This window comes from Myotis daubentonii, chromosome 2, assembly GCF_963259705.1.
Source record: "Myotis daubentonii chromosome 2, mMyoDau2.1, whole genome shotgun sequence".
NCBI classification, from domain to species: Eukaryota; Metazoa; Chordata; class Mammalia; order Chiroptera; family Vespertilionidae; genus Myotis; species Myotis daubentonii.
Window position 1 is genome coordinate 96,827,289 of NC_081841.1, and position 16,429 is coordinate 96,843,717.

General features: G+C 50.7%; 1 protein-coding gene and 1 long non-coding RNA gene across 2 annotated transcripts in view; one reads left to right on the forward strand and one right to left on the reverse strand.

Annotated features, from left to right (window-relative positions):
* DDX11 (DEAD/H-box helicase 11) overlaps positions 1–16,429 on the forward strand; it is a 276,819-nt gene that overhangs the window by 259,341 nt on the left and 1,049 nt on the right. The window contains 21 exon segments of the mRNA XM_059683893.1: positions 36–81; positions 1,016–1,123; positions 1,343–1,430; positions 1,786–1,994; positions 3,549–3,701; positions 4,910–4,956; positions 5,291–5,370; positions 6,358–6,402; positions 6,521–6,588; positions 8,174–8,212; positions 8,503–8,614; positions 8,764–8,895; positions 9,397–9,509; positions 13,121–13,193; positions 13,540–13,643; positions 14,546–14,695; positions 14,939–15,007; positions 15,101–15,201; positions 15,603–15,687; positions 15,978–16,056; positions 16,230–16,429. Coding sequence (XP_059539876.1) covers positions 36–81; positions 1,016–1,123; positions 1,343–1,430; positions 1,786–1,994; positions 3,549–3,701; positions 4,910–4,956; positions 5,291–5,370; positions 6,358–6,402; positions 6,521–6,588; positions 8,174–8,212; positions 8,503–8,614; positions 8,764–8,895; positions 9,397–9,509; positions 13,121–13,193; positions 13,540–13,643; positions 14,546–14,695; positions 14,939–15,007; positions 15,101–15,201; positions 15,603–15,687; positions 15,978–16,056; positions 16,230–16,429 — 2,101 coding nt within the window.
* Positions 3,695–16,038, reverse strand: LOC132228067 (uncharacterized). The gene is made up of 3 exons (XR_009451284.1): positions 15,673–16,038; positions 4,585–6,749; positions 3,695–4,349 (listed from the first exon to the last, which is right to left on the reverse strand). It is a non-coding gene; the product is annotated as an uncharacterized LOC132228067 (long non-coding RNA).

The following is a 16,429-nucleotide window of genomic DNA, read 5'->3' on the forward strand; positions in this document are numbered from 1 at the left end:
GAAGAATGTTTTTCTGTGTTTTGTTTTTCTCTCAGATTAGAGGAGGATGAGGATGACCTGGAGGAAGAACATGTAACTAAGGTAAGATGCCATGTCCTAAGCTTTGTGCTGTGATTGGCCTGGAGTCCAGGGAAAATGCGAGGGTCCCTCCTGTAGGAGAGGAGCCTCCAGCCCACTGACTCCATCTCCCCAGACCCAAACCTGGTCTGTAGGTGCTCACCTGGCAAGCTGGTCTGGGCACCTGGGGAGACATCTCGTGGGAGTGATGCCTTGACTCATGTGCCGCAGGACATGGGAGAACAGCCATTCTGGGCCAGGACCCTGGGTCTCTCTCTGCATTAGGAGTTGGGGAAGGCCAGGGCAGGTCAGAGTGAGAGTTCTTTGTCCTTTGGATGTTCTGATGGCATGCTTCCATGGAGAGCTATGAGTCATATGTGGTGCCAACACTTCACAAATTCAAATCATTTGGTTTCATTCATGTAATACCTTTGTTTTCTCTGTTGAAACTAGACCTCCCCCCCCCCCCCCCTTCTCTTTTTCCTCTCCTCACTCTTCTAAATCTTAGCGGAGTTCAGAGAAAGCATGTTCAGCTCAGCCTCTGCCTGCTTTACTGCCAGCCCCACCCTCCATGCCCTTGGGAGGTGTGTGTGGAACAGCCCCTCACCACTCCCCAGAACCTTAGGGACCTTTTCCATGTCAAGAGTCACCACTCAGGGAAATACTTTTCCTAAGGTGGCCAAGCCCTCCAGAACAGTTGGATTAGGGGCTGAGCATGACTGATGGGAGGAGTCCCATCTTGTGGGCATTCTCTTGAACTTTAGGAGTTGAGGGTGAAGTGGGGAACCCTGGTATTTCGCTAAGATCTTCTCTGGGACAGTTACCTTGCTGTAGGTTTGTATATTTATGACCCCTTTCCCCATTCCCTCAGCCCATCACCCATGGCATTCCTTGATGTGCAGAGAATACTTGAGAATGTTATACCATCTTTGAAATCCCCTGCTTTTCCTTGGCGCAGATTTATTACTGCAGTCGGACCCACTCCCAGCTGGCCCAGTTTGTGCACGAGGTACAGAAGAGCCCCTTTGGCAAGGACACCCGGCTCGTCTCCCTGGGCTCTCGGCAGGTAGACAGAGGCAGGGCGCCTCAGCCCTGGTGCCCTCTACTCCCTTCCCTGTGCCTTCATCTTCCTCTCGCAGGCAGGCTGAGGAGGGGAGGATCGCCCCTCTCGGGCCTGGCTGACCCTTGGAAGGAAATGGGGGAGGGCTGGTCTGCGAGGCCTGGTGGGCTGCTGTGTATCATGTAGCAGCACCATTTCTTTACCTCTTGCTCCTCTGTCTCATAGAATCTCTGTATAAACCAAGACGTGAAAAACCTGGGTTCTGTGCAGCTGATTAACGACCGCTGTATGGAGCTGCAGAGGAGCAGACACGGTAGCCACCTGCACCCTTGAGCTAAAGGAGCAGCCTCTGGGACCACCCTTTGGCCTCGGGCAGCTGGGAGTGAGGCGCGGGAGGGGCAGGGGCCAGCACAGTACAGACAGTACCTTAGTGGAAATGATGGTTCTTCCTAAAGAGCCTCTCCTTGGGAGAAGGTGTGTTTGCTTTCTGAGTCAGAGTTAATTCTGAAATCCGGGTTTTGAACACGGAGTAAAATACCAGAGTGTTATGATGAGACCAGAATAAATAGTTCACATAAGGGTTTTGTAGACATGACCTTACTGGCCTGCTCCTGGCCACAGGACCATTACTGTTCTTTCTGCCTTTGCCCCTGTGCTGCCACCTGCAGAGAGCAAGAGCAGAGCTGAGGACCAGGAACCCAAGAGGAGAAGGCAGGCACCCCAGGCTGCCTGTCCCTTCTACAGCCATAGGCACTTGCAGCTCCTCCAGGACCAGGTGCTGCTGGAGGTGAAGGACATCGAGCAGCTGGTGGCCCTGGGGAAGGAGGCTGGGGCCTGTCCCTATTATGGGAGCCGGTTTGCCATTCCAGCTGCCCAGGTGAAGACCGCAGAGGGTTGGGCGGTGGCTCTTGGCTTTAACTGCAGCCTAGGCCGTGAGGGAATTCCCTACTCCTCTTAGTTTGGGAAGGTGTCACTGGCCATGGTTGGACTGACCGACATACTGCACACCGATGACACATAACCCACTCTCCTAGGGCATAGGGTCACAGGATGCCCCAGGTCCCTTGGTGGCTGTTCTGCAGGCACTGTGGCATTATGGGGGGTCAGGCCCAGGAGAAGGTGTGCATTCCTAGTTGAAACTACAGTGAGAGATGCCAGGGCAGACACCGGGAGGAATGGGAGCTACAGAACATAAATCTATTTCCAAATGGCCGTTCAGAGTGACTGTCCTGACTGTGCACTTACTGCACCATTTGAGAGGACTTTTCTAGACTGGGCATATGGAGTACTATTTAAACAGAAAAGCTGCCAATTTAACAGGTCAAAAATTATACTGTTATCTGGTTGTTATGATTTAACATTTCTTGCTACTTCCTTCATTTGAGTGACTTTTGGAAATAGGATATTATTTGTGGAGAATTCCATATAATCAAGAAAAGGTTAAAATCGATTTTAAAAGATGCAGGGAACTAACTGTGTTAGTAATAATTTCATGTGGCAGAAATTGCTCATCAGTCTATTTCCCTGGACTGCGTGTGTGGTCCTCGGAGCAATGCAGCAGCGCTCCCAGCACTTTCATATCCTTCCCAGGGTCTGCCACAGCGAGGGTCAGCGCTGTAGACACTGTGTGCCAGTGCCGTAAAATGTCCTGAAATTCTTATGATCTTGACTCTTTAAGGCACTTTTCACCTCATTTTTGCTTTTATGGTATCCCATTGAGCTAGCTAAGGCAGGTACTTTCCATATTCTACACCTGGGGACAGTAGGGTCCAGAAAGGTTAAGTGGTTTATCTGTTTTCTCACAGCAGGTGAGTAATGGAACCATATTAAAACTTGGGTCTTAAGTTTCCAGTTTTCTGAATTTTCACTTTGTTTATCAGTATTCTTGTAACTGGAAAATCATAACACCAAAGCCACTAAAAAATGTAGAGAATGTTTTTATTTTTGTCACCCCAACCCCACTTCTTAACCCTGTTTTGACAGTTTATCAAGCCCATTTTGCAGATGAGGAAAATGAGGCTCACGGACCCCAGAATCACACAGATAGGAAGTGACAGCTCCTGGACCAGAGCCCTGGGCTGCCTTCTGCTATGCTGGTGGTTTTCACCGTTTTTTGAGGAAATTTAGGTGCCTCAGGGGCTACCTTGGGGGCATGGACAAGGCTAAGCAACTGGGGTTCCCCTCCCCATAACCCCACTCTTGGTTCAGTCAGAAGTCAGATCAGCTTCACTTTTGTTTCATATATTTGATGTTACACATAAAACTTTTGAGCAAAGAGTCTGTTGTTAAAAGCACATTACGATGCCATCCTTTCTCTACACCTGTTCTGGGCAGGAAATGAAACTGTTCACACCAGGAACTTAGAGCAGGCTGGTGACCCTGCTCTAGGAGGGAGTCCCACCCCACTCAGGGAGTCCCGTCCTCCTCCCAGGTGGTGGTGCTGCCCTACCAGATGCTGCTGCACACGGCCACCCGGCAGGCCGCGGGGATCCGGCTGCAGGGCCAGGTAGTGATCATCGATGAGGCGCACAACCTGATTGACACCATCACAGGCATCCACAGTACGGAGGTCAGTGGATCCCAGGTAGGTCAGCCTCTCCCTACCGGAGCCAGGGTTTATCATGGGGCAAAGGAACATTTCTCTAACTGCCTGGACCCGGGATTCCTCCAGAAATGGCGCTCGGTAGTGGTGCACTGTGGCAAGGTGGCAGCCTCATGAGAGGTGACTGCTTTCCAGCAGATCTCAGAACTGGGGTCTAGCTCAGGCAGAGGAACTGGTGCCTTGGTCTTCACTGGCCTGTGTGGTCCTGAGTCCCTCCAGCCCAGGATGGTACTAACCACTCCATGATCCAGGGTAATGGCTTGAGAGAAGTAGGGTCCTCATGTAGTTAGATGTCATTATTATTGATATTGCTTTGAGAGGATTTAACTGAAGAATGCTCAAGATTTCTGAAAGCTACTATTTATTTATTTCCTATTATGTGCCATGCATTGTAGGAGTTATCTCTGATGTTCACATCTATTCTACATTGGGCTGGTATTCCTATTTAACATTGAGAACTCGGAGTCAGAGAGGTTTAAGCAGTACCTAAGGTCACATAGCTAGTAAGTGGGAAACTGGGATTTGACCACTGGTTTCTGACCCTGAAACCCACACGACATTCCACCACCTCTACTGACTAATGCATGGGTTGATCTTAGGCCAGGACATGATGGTTACCTAGAACTATCACTCTCAGTAGGCAACACGTCTTTTTTTTTTTTTTAATATATTTTATTGATTTTTTACAGAGAGGAAGGGAGAGGGATAGAGAGCTAGAAACATTGATGAGAGAGAAACATCAATCAGCTGCCTCCTGCACACCTCCCACTGGGGATGTGCCTGCAACCAAGGTACATGCCCTTGACCGGAATAGAACCTGGGACCTCTTAGTCCACAGGCTGACACTCTATCCACTGAGCCAAACCGGTTAGGGCGCAACACGTCTTTTCCCAGCCCAGTAAAAAGTAGCAGGGAGCTTCATTACGGAGATTCAGCCTCTTGCTTTTTCCCTGGCACAAAGTGGCCCCTGCAGCAGAACCTGCCTTCCTTCCCCTCTCTCAGGTCCCACCAGCCCAAGGGCCTTTAAAACCCTCACCTTTAGTCTGTAACCAGCCCTACTCTCCTCACCTTGATTGCCTCCTGTGTGTCCTGGGCTGGCATTTTCTAACCACAATCTAGACAATTGGCACAGCCCTATGCCACTTGCCCAGACCCTAGTCTGCCTTCATGCCCATTTCTTCTCTCCTTAGCTCTGCCAGGCACATTCCCAGTTGCTCCAGTACATGGAACGATACAGGTGAGACACCACCTCCAGAGGGGAAGGGAAAATCCTGCTCAGCCTCAGCACCCCAAGCCAGCCTCTAGAGGAGGCACTTAGGTTGGCATCTCTGCGGGGTGGCCTCGCGTGCTGCTGTCTCCTGTGTGTGTGCACCCACATAGGCCAGGGGTGCTCAGGACACAGCACCTGGCTTTGAAGGCCTTGGGCCACAGCTGGCCTATTTTTCTGGGGGAGTATTTGTAGCTTGTGACCCAGTTTGAAAGACACCAGCCAGAAGGGCCTCAGCTTGGGGCACTTAGAAGGGAAGGTGCTGTTGGAGTAACGCACTTGCTGTCTGTGGATTTGTCCTCAGGAAGCGTTTGAAGGCCAAGAACCTGATGTACATCAAACAGATCCTGTACCTGTTGGAGAAGTTTGTGACTGTGCTGGGTGGTAAGGAGCCCCGCAGCCCCTAACTCCATCCTGCTCGCTCGCCAGACTCGCACGCTGTCAGGACATCTAACTTAGATCTTTTTCAGGACCCTGATTTATTTCACCGTTCTGAGGTAGTAATAGCACTACAGTACAAGTGAATGCCGTTTTACATGATAGAGTGCTCTTGTGAGGACGGCAGCATGGGTGTGTTGACCCTCAGTGACACGAGTGAATGAAACTAGAGCCTCTGGTTGCTGAGCCCAGTGAGAGGAACTAGAACCCACTGGCTCCAGGTCCCGTGCACCTTTCCAGCATTCTGTGCAGCAGCCCTGTCCTTTCCCGGGGACCCTTTTGAAGGCTTTCATGGAAGCAGAAGTCCAGGACGCCAGCATGGTGGCTCTGAGGGGATTTTGTCTCATGTTGGTGTTCTTGGCTTCCATCTCTGCCTTGCCTCTGTCACCAAGCAGCTGGGTGTGTCCTGTTGGCACCTGCCTAAACTGGGGTGGCTACTCTGTCCCTGCCTCCTTAGAGGAGGTGTGAAAAGAATGAAACCACCAGGCTTTGGGCTCCATATCACATGTGTGTGGGACAGACTTTGAGGCCTCCTAGAACATCTGTTCTCAGTGGGGGGTCTATGGATATTAATACATTGTATGCGGGAAACGTGTTTACACGTTTTACGTATTTATACGTTCTACCAGTATAGTAGAGCGCGGGACACGTATTAATACGTTTTTTATAGACTAGAGGTAGAATGCAGGTAACGTATAAATACGTAAACTAAAGTTATCGTAATTTTACTGAACGTTGCCATTTGCACAAAAAATTAGCAAAAATGGCCCACGCCACCTGTTAGCGCACGATAAAAACTACCCGCAAACAATGTGCTAAAACTATCAAAAAGCCGGTTCACAGACAAATGTTCTTATTTGACTAGTATACTGTGGAGTGTGAGAGGATGGGGCCAGAGGACCACCATCTTGACCTGTTTGAATTCTCTTTTAGGGAACATTAAGCAAAATCCCAATACACAGAGCCTCTCACAGACAGGTAAGAAGATGGCCCTCATGGGCCCAGGGCTGGTCTGAGCCAGTTCTGAGCTTCCCTCTGGGACCCCAACACCATGGTCTTCAGAGCAGGACCCCAAGGCTTGTTTGTTTACCCTTAGGGACAGAGCTGAAGACCATCAATGACTTTCTCTTTCAGAGCCAGATCGACAACATCAACCTGTTCAAGGTAGAGGTTTTACTGGTTCATGTTAGCTCATCAAATCTTATCCTTACCCCCACCTGTGGGCAGAACACTGTTAACACTGTGGAAGGAATAAAAAGGAAATTCCTTCAGTCCTCAGTCAGTCCAGAGGGCTGAGGATCTACAGCACAGACATGCCATTAACCCTGAAGAAAAAAAAGAAAAGTAATGTCAGTAACAAAAGAGGATCCTGGACCTAGGGTTGAAGGGTCAGAGAGATTAGGGGGAGATTAGATTAATAAGCACAACTAGAGATGCCCCGGCCCTCCGCTTTACTTCATCTTTCTTGGGGCACGGTCTTTCCCTGGCTGCTGGGTAGAGCTGGAAGTTAATTTTGTGAGTGTGATCCTGCTGTTGGGCTGAGGTGAGTGAGGTCACAGCTGGGCCACTCTGCTTGACCTTTCTCTCGTCTTTCCACTCCAGCTATAGTTTATTGCAGCCTCACATCTTTGCTTGCTCCAGGCCTACATATCGGTGCTCTCCCGGGGGGCCAGGAGGGGAGGGGCGGGGTACTGCCACTGCTACTAGACTCACAACCTTATGATTCTAGTTTACTAACAGTAACGGAGCAATTACTGTGTGTGAGGCAGTGCACCAGGCTCTGTGACTGTTGAGTAGGGTGTGCCATCTCCGTTCTAGAGCAAAGGAAGCCGAGGCTCAACGAGGTCACCATAGGAGGACGCCACGCACAGGCCACACGAAAATGGTGCATGCCGAGCCAGTGTGCCAGCCCAGCCTCACAGACTCAGACCCTGCTTTCTGTCCATCGGGCCTTTCCTTTTCAAACCAGCTGCCCTGACTGGTTTGGTCATGGTTACTGCCATCACCCCCTCAGACAGGCTGGCAATCCTGTCATCTTTGAGTCCTTTCTCCCATTGCGTCTCACATCCAAACTGGCCAGGCCCCATAGCCTGGAATAGCTGTTGAATTTACCCCACCTTTTCATTTCCACAGCTGCTACTTCAGTGCAGTCTTTTCCTTTGCCTTCTTTTTGGTCTTCTTGATTTCATTCTGTCTTCCTTCTAATAACTTTTACAAACTATAGTCTAGTGAACCTTAACTGAAAGATACCATTCTTATGAGAATTCTTGAAAGGCTCCAAAGTCATCGTCTTGCATTCCAGCCTACACGCCAACCTAACTGCACTCCAGGTGTCCCTTGAACAAGTCCCAGGCTTTACCTCCTTTAATGCCTTTGCTCATAGGGTTTTGTTTTTTTTAAGACTAACTCTTAATCCTCCAAGGTCTAGCTTAGGTGCCATCATAGTGAAGGAAAGCAGAGGGACACAGCCATCACCCAGGACCTTTAGGAGGGTGGAGCCATGCAGACTTGTGAAGGCTGTGCCTGAGGCCTGGCAGAGGCCCTCTCGTGGGAGAGCACTGTGTGGTGTGGGGACAGTGGGGGTGGAGTGACCTCAGAAAGGAGGGTGACATGGTTGGCCTCAGGAGGCTTTTGGCTCCTTGGGAGGTGGTGGTGACTGATGCTCCCGGGGTTTTGGAGAGTGGTTATCTGTTTTTGTTTTCCACCTGATTAAGTTTTCCATGTACCTACAGCGGGTTTGGTTTTGCAGGTGCGGCGCTACTGTGAAAAGAGCATGGTCAGCAGAAAGGTATGGCTGCCCTTCCTTGGGGCCTGGGTGGGGTCCAGCTGCACCCCTGCTTGCTGCCCTCACAAAGCCTCTCTCTCCTGCCCTGTGCAAACTCAGGCACCCTCATCTCTATTGTCCTCACTGGGGAGCATCCTTGCCGGGTTGGGGAGGAGCTGCCAAGATGCCTGGTGTTGGGGTGGCAGGAGGGTGGGCCCTGGTTGAGATGCAGATGAGAGGTAGAAGCCTCTTGTCCACCCTGGCCTCCCGCTCTGCTGCCCTCATTTGTCTCTGTTGCTCTTATTCCTGCTTAGCTCTTTGGCTTCACAGAAAGGTATGGGGCAGTCCTCGCACCCCCCAGGGAGCAGCCCAGACTGACAGGGTTCCAGCACTTCCTACAGAGCCTGCAGCCCGGGGTGACTGAGGGTGAGTCAGGTGGTGGGGGCTGGGCTGCGGACCCTGGGCAGGAATGTTCCTCACACGTGGACTCTCCCCAGAGAACCCCGTTAGTCCAACTGCAAGGAGGGTCTCTGCTCTCACCTGTGGTCCCAGACTCTCTCCCTTCCACTCTGCAGCTCCCACAGCCCCTGTGGAAGAGGGGGAGGCCAGGGTGCCTCGACCTGCTTCCCCACTGATGCACATCGAAGGCTTCCTTGAAGCTCTCACCACTGCCAACCAGGACGGCAGGGTCATGCTGAGCCGCCAAGGTATTCCGAGGGGTAGCCAGCCTGGAGCTGGAGGCCAGAGCATGAGAGGGGCCTTTACTTCCGTCCCAGCACCTCCCGGGGTCAGGACAAAGAAACGTGGTGATGCCAGCCTCTTGTGACCTGGGCAGGCAGTGGGGGTAGTGAGGAGGGATGCAGGTGTGTAGGATGGTTGGTTGTCTCAGGCAAGGATGTGAGAGGAGCCATGTAGCCTAGTGGTTAAGGCAACATGGGCTTTAGCTTGAGCCTTGGTTCCATCACCTACAAGCTGTGTGTCTTGGACCAGTTTCTTTGTCTCTGAGCCTCATTTTCCTCATGTGAAAAGGGAGCTAATAGTACTCTACCTCACAGTTGTCCTGCAGATTAAGTAGGATTTGATTTAAAGAGAAAGTGATTATCTCTCATGCCTCCTACATGGACGCCTTTGCCTCGGAGGATAGAAGTATTTCTTGGGCCTGTACCTGCCCCCTTCCCATGTAGCTCTTTTCTTTGTCTTTTTATCAGGCAGCCTCAGTCAGAGCAGCTTGAAATTCTTGCTGCTGAATCCAGCGGTGCCTTTTGCCCAGGTGGTGAAGGAATGCCGGGCAGTGGTCATTGCGGGGGGCACCATGCAGCCGGTAAGGACACCGGATCCAGACTCTTGTGCCCGGGTGTGGATGGAACGGTGACAGGAATGGTGCACAGTTAGGCCTCTTCATCTCATCCCTTGGGTTCCCAAACCAGAAAGGGCTTGGCTTGAACAGGCCAAACAATGCCCACCAGGTGGCACTGCTGTACTGTCTCACTGCTGGGCCTTGTAGGCTCGGGGACCAGGCATTGCCACTGCGCCTGTGTGTCCGCAGCGGTGGGATCACACTTCTCCAAAGAAAGTCCTGCTGGAGTGTCTTCCTCACACTTAGTGCCTTACTGCCACCCCCTTCCTGTACCCACTATAGATATAACTTTCTCTCTCTTTTACAAATTTAAATGTATTTTTAGGAAAGTATTATATTTTCATTGTAGAAATCACAGATAAGCAAAACCAGGAAGAAGGATCATAATTTCACTAGCAAAAGATTCATTTGGTGCATATCATAGTTGTATGCATAATTTTTACAAATATACATACATATTTTTAAAACAAAAATATGGCATTATCTGTAAATGCTGTTGTAATTTGCTTTTTCTTACTCAGCAACAAAATGTCATACATATTTTTCTTGTCAGTAAGTAAGCATTTATTTCACCATACTTTGGCTATAACATGAATGTATTATATTTTACTATATATAACCACTTTTGTTAGGTATTTAGGTGATTTCTAGTTTTTCTCTAGAAAACAACAGCGTTTAAACAATTGAGTGGTAAATGTAACCAGTCCCTGCACAGTGGTTATTTCCTGAGGAGATGTCCTAGAACAGCGATCACCAACCGGTGGTCTGCAGACCACTGGTGGTCCGTGAGGTCTGAAAGGTTGGCGCCCGTTGTTCTGGAACAGGACTTCCTGCATGAAGAGCTACTCGGCATCCTCAAGCAGTCTGTTCCCAGCCTCAGCTGCCTGTTAGGTCGCCCCTGTAGCTTTATTGTTTTTCCATTCTTTCATGTGTCTAGACCTGTATATTTTTTTCATTCGTGTATTAAAATAATTGGTAGTCATTATGGCTCAGTGCTCAAATCCATTATGGCCTGGGGAACCTCCCTGCTGCTGCTGGTCCTTGTGACGTGGCCTCCTTAGTCTTGGGATGCTTTCTTACTGCCTGGCACAAAAAACACCCCAGACCACCTGGTGCTTTTTTTGCCCCAGATCTGGAATCATTCATTTCTCCAAGGTGCCCTACTTTCTTTTACTGGGGATGGGTACTTAGAAACCAAGATCTGGGTGCTGTGTGCGTACAGTGGATGATTACTATTTGTGGGTCTTTTCAGTATTGACCTGGGAAATATGTTTTCAGACATCATGAGACCTTATTGATATTTCTGATTCAAAAATCAATTTATTTGACCTTATGCTGTATCTCATTTCTCAAGCTAAACTTCTGTTTTTTTATCCTATACTAGAGGCCCAGTGCACGAATTTGTGCACGGGTGGGGTCTGGCCGGCCCACCCCAATCAGGGCCAGTCTGGCTGGGGGGAGAGCCCGCAGGTGATTGGCCAGCAGGCCCCGCCCCCAAATGGGGTGGGGGAGCCAATTGGGGGTCAGCAGCCAGGGGAGGAGCCATGGGAGGTTGGCTGACCACCCCTACTCCCTATTGCTATGTGGGGGGTGATTGGCTGGGGAAAGGGGCCGCAGGCCGATCAGGATGGGTTCGCTGGCCACAGTGGACATCATAGCGACTGGTCATTCCAGTTGTTAATGGTGTTCCAGTCGCTGGCTTTTTATATATCTACTAGAGGTATGGTGCACGAAAATTCGTGCACTGGGCAGGGGGGATCCCTCAGCCCACCTGCCCCCTCTCACAGTCCAGAAGCCCTCAGGGGATGTCCTACTGACAGCATTCTGGTCTCCATCTGCGGGAGGCGACCAGGGGAAGGTGCCGCCCCCATCATCCCGCTGCTGCTGCCACAGCCACCAGCGCTCACAGCTGCCTGAACCCCCAGGCCTCGCAGCTGCCAGGGCTCAGGGCTGCCTGAGCCCTGGGACTCGCAGCCACTATGGCTTTGGATGGATGTCTGGATGGGCATCCAGAAGACCTCCACCCTAATTAGCATATTACCCTTTTATTAGTATAGATAATAATAAAAGCGTAATATGCTAATTAGACCGGACAGCCAAATGACCTTCCGGACATCCTTCCAGATGACCTTCCGGATGAAGCCAGGGCTGCGAGGGCTGAGGCAAGCCTCCACAGCGAGGGCTGAGGCAAGCCGCCATGGCTGCAAGGGCTAAGCCCCTTGCACAAATTTCTTGCACCAGGCCTCTAGTATTAACATAATTACTTGTTCTTTCCACAATATACTTAAAATAGTGCCAAAAATATAATACCAACATTCTAACAATAACCTATTGGTTAAAGTTTTATTTCTTTGCATTTGTTTTTTGCCCTTTGAGTATATCCTGCCAGAATATGTGGTCACTGAGGATGTGAAGCTGTTGCTATCAGGCTTTTCTGTGAGCATATGTTGTGAATTTGATAGGTAGCTAGGCTTTCTTTGTTTCAGTTTGAGAGTTTGCCTTTTTGTTGACTTAATTCTATTTTCAAAATATGTAAAACCTCTGTATGGTTCAAAAATTGAAACTCTATAAAGATCAGAAAGTCTCATTTCATCCCTTCCCAACCTGTTCCCCATCCTGTAGGTGAACATGTTTTATTAGCTGGTCTGTCCTTCTACTGTTTCATGTTAATTTTTTTTTCTTTTTTTGCCAAAATAAGCAATGCATGTACTTACTCTTTTTTCCTTTCCTTTTTTTCTTACATCAAAGGTGGCATACTCAGTTTCTGTTCACCAGTATGCTCTGGCGATCACTCCGTATCAGCACACAGGCACGGTCTTCGTTCCTTTCGTTGGCTGTGCAGGTTTCTGTTGGGTGGATGCAGCATAGCGCAGTCGACCAGTCCCTCTGGAAAGGCAGTCTAGCCCTCACAAATAATTTCACAAGAAATATCCTGTGCATATGTTCATTGGTTTGTTGAGCTGTATCTTCAGAGGAAACTCCTAGATATGGGATTGCGAGGTTAGAAAATCAAAATATATCTGATTTGTTCAGTATTGTCACGTTCCCCTCCGCTGCGGTGGTACTATGCTGCATCCCACCTGCAGTGTATCCGAGTGCCTGTTTCTCCAGAGTGGTCAAACTTTTCGACTTTTGCCAATTTGATAGGTAAAAAACTGGATGGAGCTTTTAAAAATACAAAAGCATAGTCCTCACGCTAGCGATTCTTATTCAGTAGTTTGGGCTGGACCCTGGCCATGTGAATATATATGTTCTTAAATTCCCACTGGCGATTTTGTTGCATATCCAGGGCTGAGAGCCACTGTGCCAAATTTCCTTCGCTATTCCCACAAGTAGTTAAATGAGACTGCCAACACTGGACACCATTTAATTGTTTTATCCTTTTGCTAATTTCTTACCAGCTTTTCTTTTTCCCTCTTCTCTGTTCTTATGTACTTGCTGCCTCCTCACCCAGCCTTCTGTCTTTCCAAGCGATTCTCTCTTCCCTTCTCTGTTAAGGCCCCTGCCTGCTCAGACCTGAGGTCCCGTCCCCGGACCTCAGGGAGGTCACAGAGCCTTGACGTTGTGGTCTTCAGGTTTCTGACTTTCGGGAGCAGCTGCTGGCATGTGCTGGGGTGGAAGCCGAGCGACTGGTGGAGTTTTCCTGTGGTGAGGATCCATGTCCAGGGTTGAATGGGCCACATAGTCACTCATGACCCCGTGTTGTCATAGTTGAACCATATGCTGTTATCAGGCCTACGGGGCTGAGGAAACACGGATGGGCATCTCATCCTTTGCCAGCTCTCTCTGAGCTTGCCATCTCCATGCTCTCATGCTCTGTGCCCCCTCTGTCTACCTGGGAGAGTTCTGAGCATTGCTGTTTTAGTGTGGAAACTGGTGGGTGGGTAAGTGATAGAAACCGCTACTCCTGGTCTGGAAGGCAAGGGTTGAGCAGTGCTCTTTCTGGACTCAGCCTTGCACTTCCAGTTCTCAGCCTCTCTCTGGGTCTCCCCAGGTCACGTGATCCCTCCAGACAACATCCTGCCCCTTGTCCTCTGCAGTGGGCCCTCCAACCAGCAGCTGGAATTTACATACCTGAAAAGAGAGCTGCCTCAGATGGTTAGTACCAGGCATCCTGCCTCACCTTGGCCTTTGCTAGGGCAGGAGAGAGATTTCTGGGGTGGGGATATGCTGGCCAATCCTGAGTGTTCAAGCATTGTGGAAGTTAGTACTGGTCCTCATCACAGAGCTGATACAGGATGAATAGTGGCACAGGATGAATAATGTCTAGGTGTTTATCAGGAAGGTCTGAGTTTCCCCGCACCCTTCACCTCTGAGGCTGCTAAATAACTTTTCTTGTCCTGGCCACTGTGGCTCGGTTGGAGCATCGACCTGTGTGCCCAAGGGTCCTGGGTTCAAATCCTGGTCAGGGCACATACCCAGGTTGCAAGTTTAATCCCTGGTGGGGGCATGTATGGGTGGCAACCAATCAATGTTTCTCTCTAAAGAATCAATGAAAGGTATGTCCTTGGGTGAGAATTTTTAAAAATAGTTTTCTTGACACCTCCAGCCATCTCTTTAGGATGAAGTTCATGAGAAACCATTTCCTTTTGCCATTGGGTCATATCGAGCCCTGCCAATACTAGGGGCACTTCTCTAGTGGCATGCCTGGGTTTCCAGTGCCCGATTTGTCATAGATGGTGCCTAATCTCCAGTTGCCCACAGGACGTTGGGAGTTGGGGAGGAGGACTTGGCACACCAGTAGCAGGTGCAGCTCAGTGTGCTGGGCTGCGGTGTGTCAGATGCTGCCAGGCACCAGGAGCAGCAGTGGAGTGTGTTTGGAGGGAGGGTGGCACATTCCAATCTGTGATTCCCAGCCAAGGGGCGCCACCTGGCCATAGGCCTCCCTGACCGCACTCACCCATGAGTCTCTGTACTTGGTTCTGAGCCCTAAGGTTAGATTTTTTTGGGTGTGGCTTCAGGAGTGGTCCCATGGGGGGCTTCTTGTCTTCCTTTCTTAGATGGACGAGACAGGTCGCATCCTCTGTAACTTGTGCAACGTGGTGCCTGGAGGGGTGATCTGTTTCTTCCCCTCCTATGAGTACCAGCGCCAAGTCCATGCCCACTGGGATAAGAGTGGCCTGCTGGCCCGCCTGGCTGTCAGGAAAAAGGTGAGTGACCCCTCAGCTGGACCTTCCACTCTGGGGATGGTGACCCAGAATTCCCGTGGGATTTCTCCTGCACATCAAACTGGGTGGTCGGGCCTCCCATATGGGGGCGTCTCCCACCACTTCTAATCCCTGGTCACTTCCCAGAGGAGTCCCCAAAGGCCAGGATGGAAAACAAGGTCTGGAGCAGATCTATGAGCCAGGCATCCTGAAACCCTGTTCTGGGAGATGTCTGTTTACTTTCAGATATTTCAGGAACCCAAGCGAGCAAACCAGGTGGAACAGGTGCTGACAGAGTATTCCAGGTGCATTCAGGTGAGAGCTGGAACCCAGGCCTTGGGTCCAGACCTGTGGGGTTGGCAGCTGAAACCCTCTGGATGGCGTCCCAGCTTTGCGCTGTTCCTGCAGTGCCATGGCCAGGCAGGAGGCGTGGTGAATGGGGCCCTGTTGCTTTCGGTGGTTGGAGGAAAGATGAGTGAAGGCATCAACTTCTCTGATGACCTCGGGCGGTAAGTAGTGGGCTTCCCATCTCCCGGGACTCTGATCCCCACCTACCCCTCACTCCAAGCAGCCCTCCCTCCCCCTGCAATCTGCTGCCACCTGAGTCTGCACCTGGGCTGACAGCATGGTCAGCTGCATGGGGAAGTGATTCGTAGCTTTGGGTGTGGCCCCTTGAGGCCAGGTGGAAAATTAGGCAGATGGCAACTTTATCAGAACTCAGTTCCCTGGCCTAGATTGGCTCTCTTAGCTGAAAAACCCCTTTCCAGGTGGTATAGGATGGGGAGGGAGAGGGAGAGCCACTGAGCACTGGAGTGGTAGGCGCAGCAGCTGTTATGTGGGTGAGGACCCGGCCCTTTTCCCGGGCCTTGTGAACCCCAGGTGCCTTTGGCTCCTGTGTGCCTCCACCCAGGTGTGTGGTTATGGTGGGCCTGCCCTACCCCAACATCAAGTCTCCAGAGCTCCAAGAGAAAATGGCCTACCTGGACCACACCCTTGTGAGTACCTTCAGGTTCTGGAGGATGGGCGGGAGGGGGAAGAGGGCTGTAGCCTCTAGAGCTAAGATAGGCTGTCACTTCCCCCTGCCCCTGGTGTGTGCTCTGGAGGGATTGGCAGCATCCTCCATACCCTCTTGAGCTTCTCAGGACATCATCCATTCTGTCAGCTGTTGGCATTGTGCCCATGAAGCCGACTGGTCTTGCTCAGAGCCTGGCAGTGTCATTTTCTCAGAACACTAGGCAGGGGACAAGAAACAGTTCTGACAGGTCATCTCCTTTGCGCTTCCCAGCCCCGAACCCCAGGTCAGGCCCCCCCAGGAAAGGCTTTGGTGGAGAATCTATGTATGAAGGCTGTCAACCAATCTATAGGTAAGTCAGGGACTGGCCCTGGATGAATAGTTGGGGAGGGATGGATGAGGAATGAGGTGACAGGATGGAATTTTACTTACCATCTCTCTAGTCTGAGGTCTGAGGAGGGGAAAGGGACACAGTAGAACGTACTGTCGGGTTTATTAATCAGAGCCCCAACCTGTCCCATCCAGGGAGGGCCATCAGGCACCAGAAGGATTTTGCCAGCATAGTGCTCCTGGACCAGCGGTACGCCCGTCCACCTATCCTGGCAAAGCTGCCAGCCTGGATCCGAGACCGTGTGGAGGTCAAAGCCACCTTTGGTCCTGCCTTTGCTGCTTTGCGGAAGGTCAGTCCTGCCTTTTCCTTCCTGAGAACACTTCCACCAAGATCC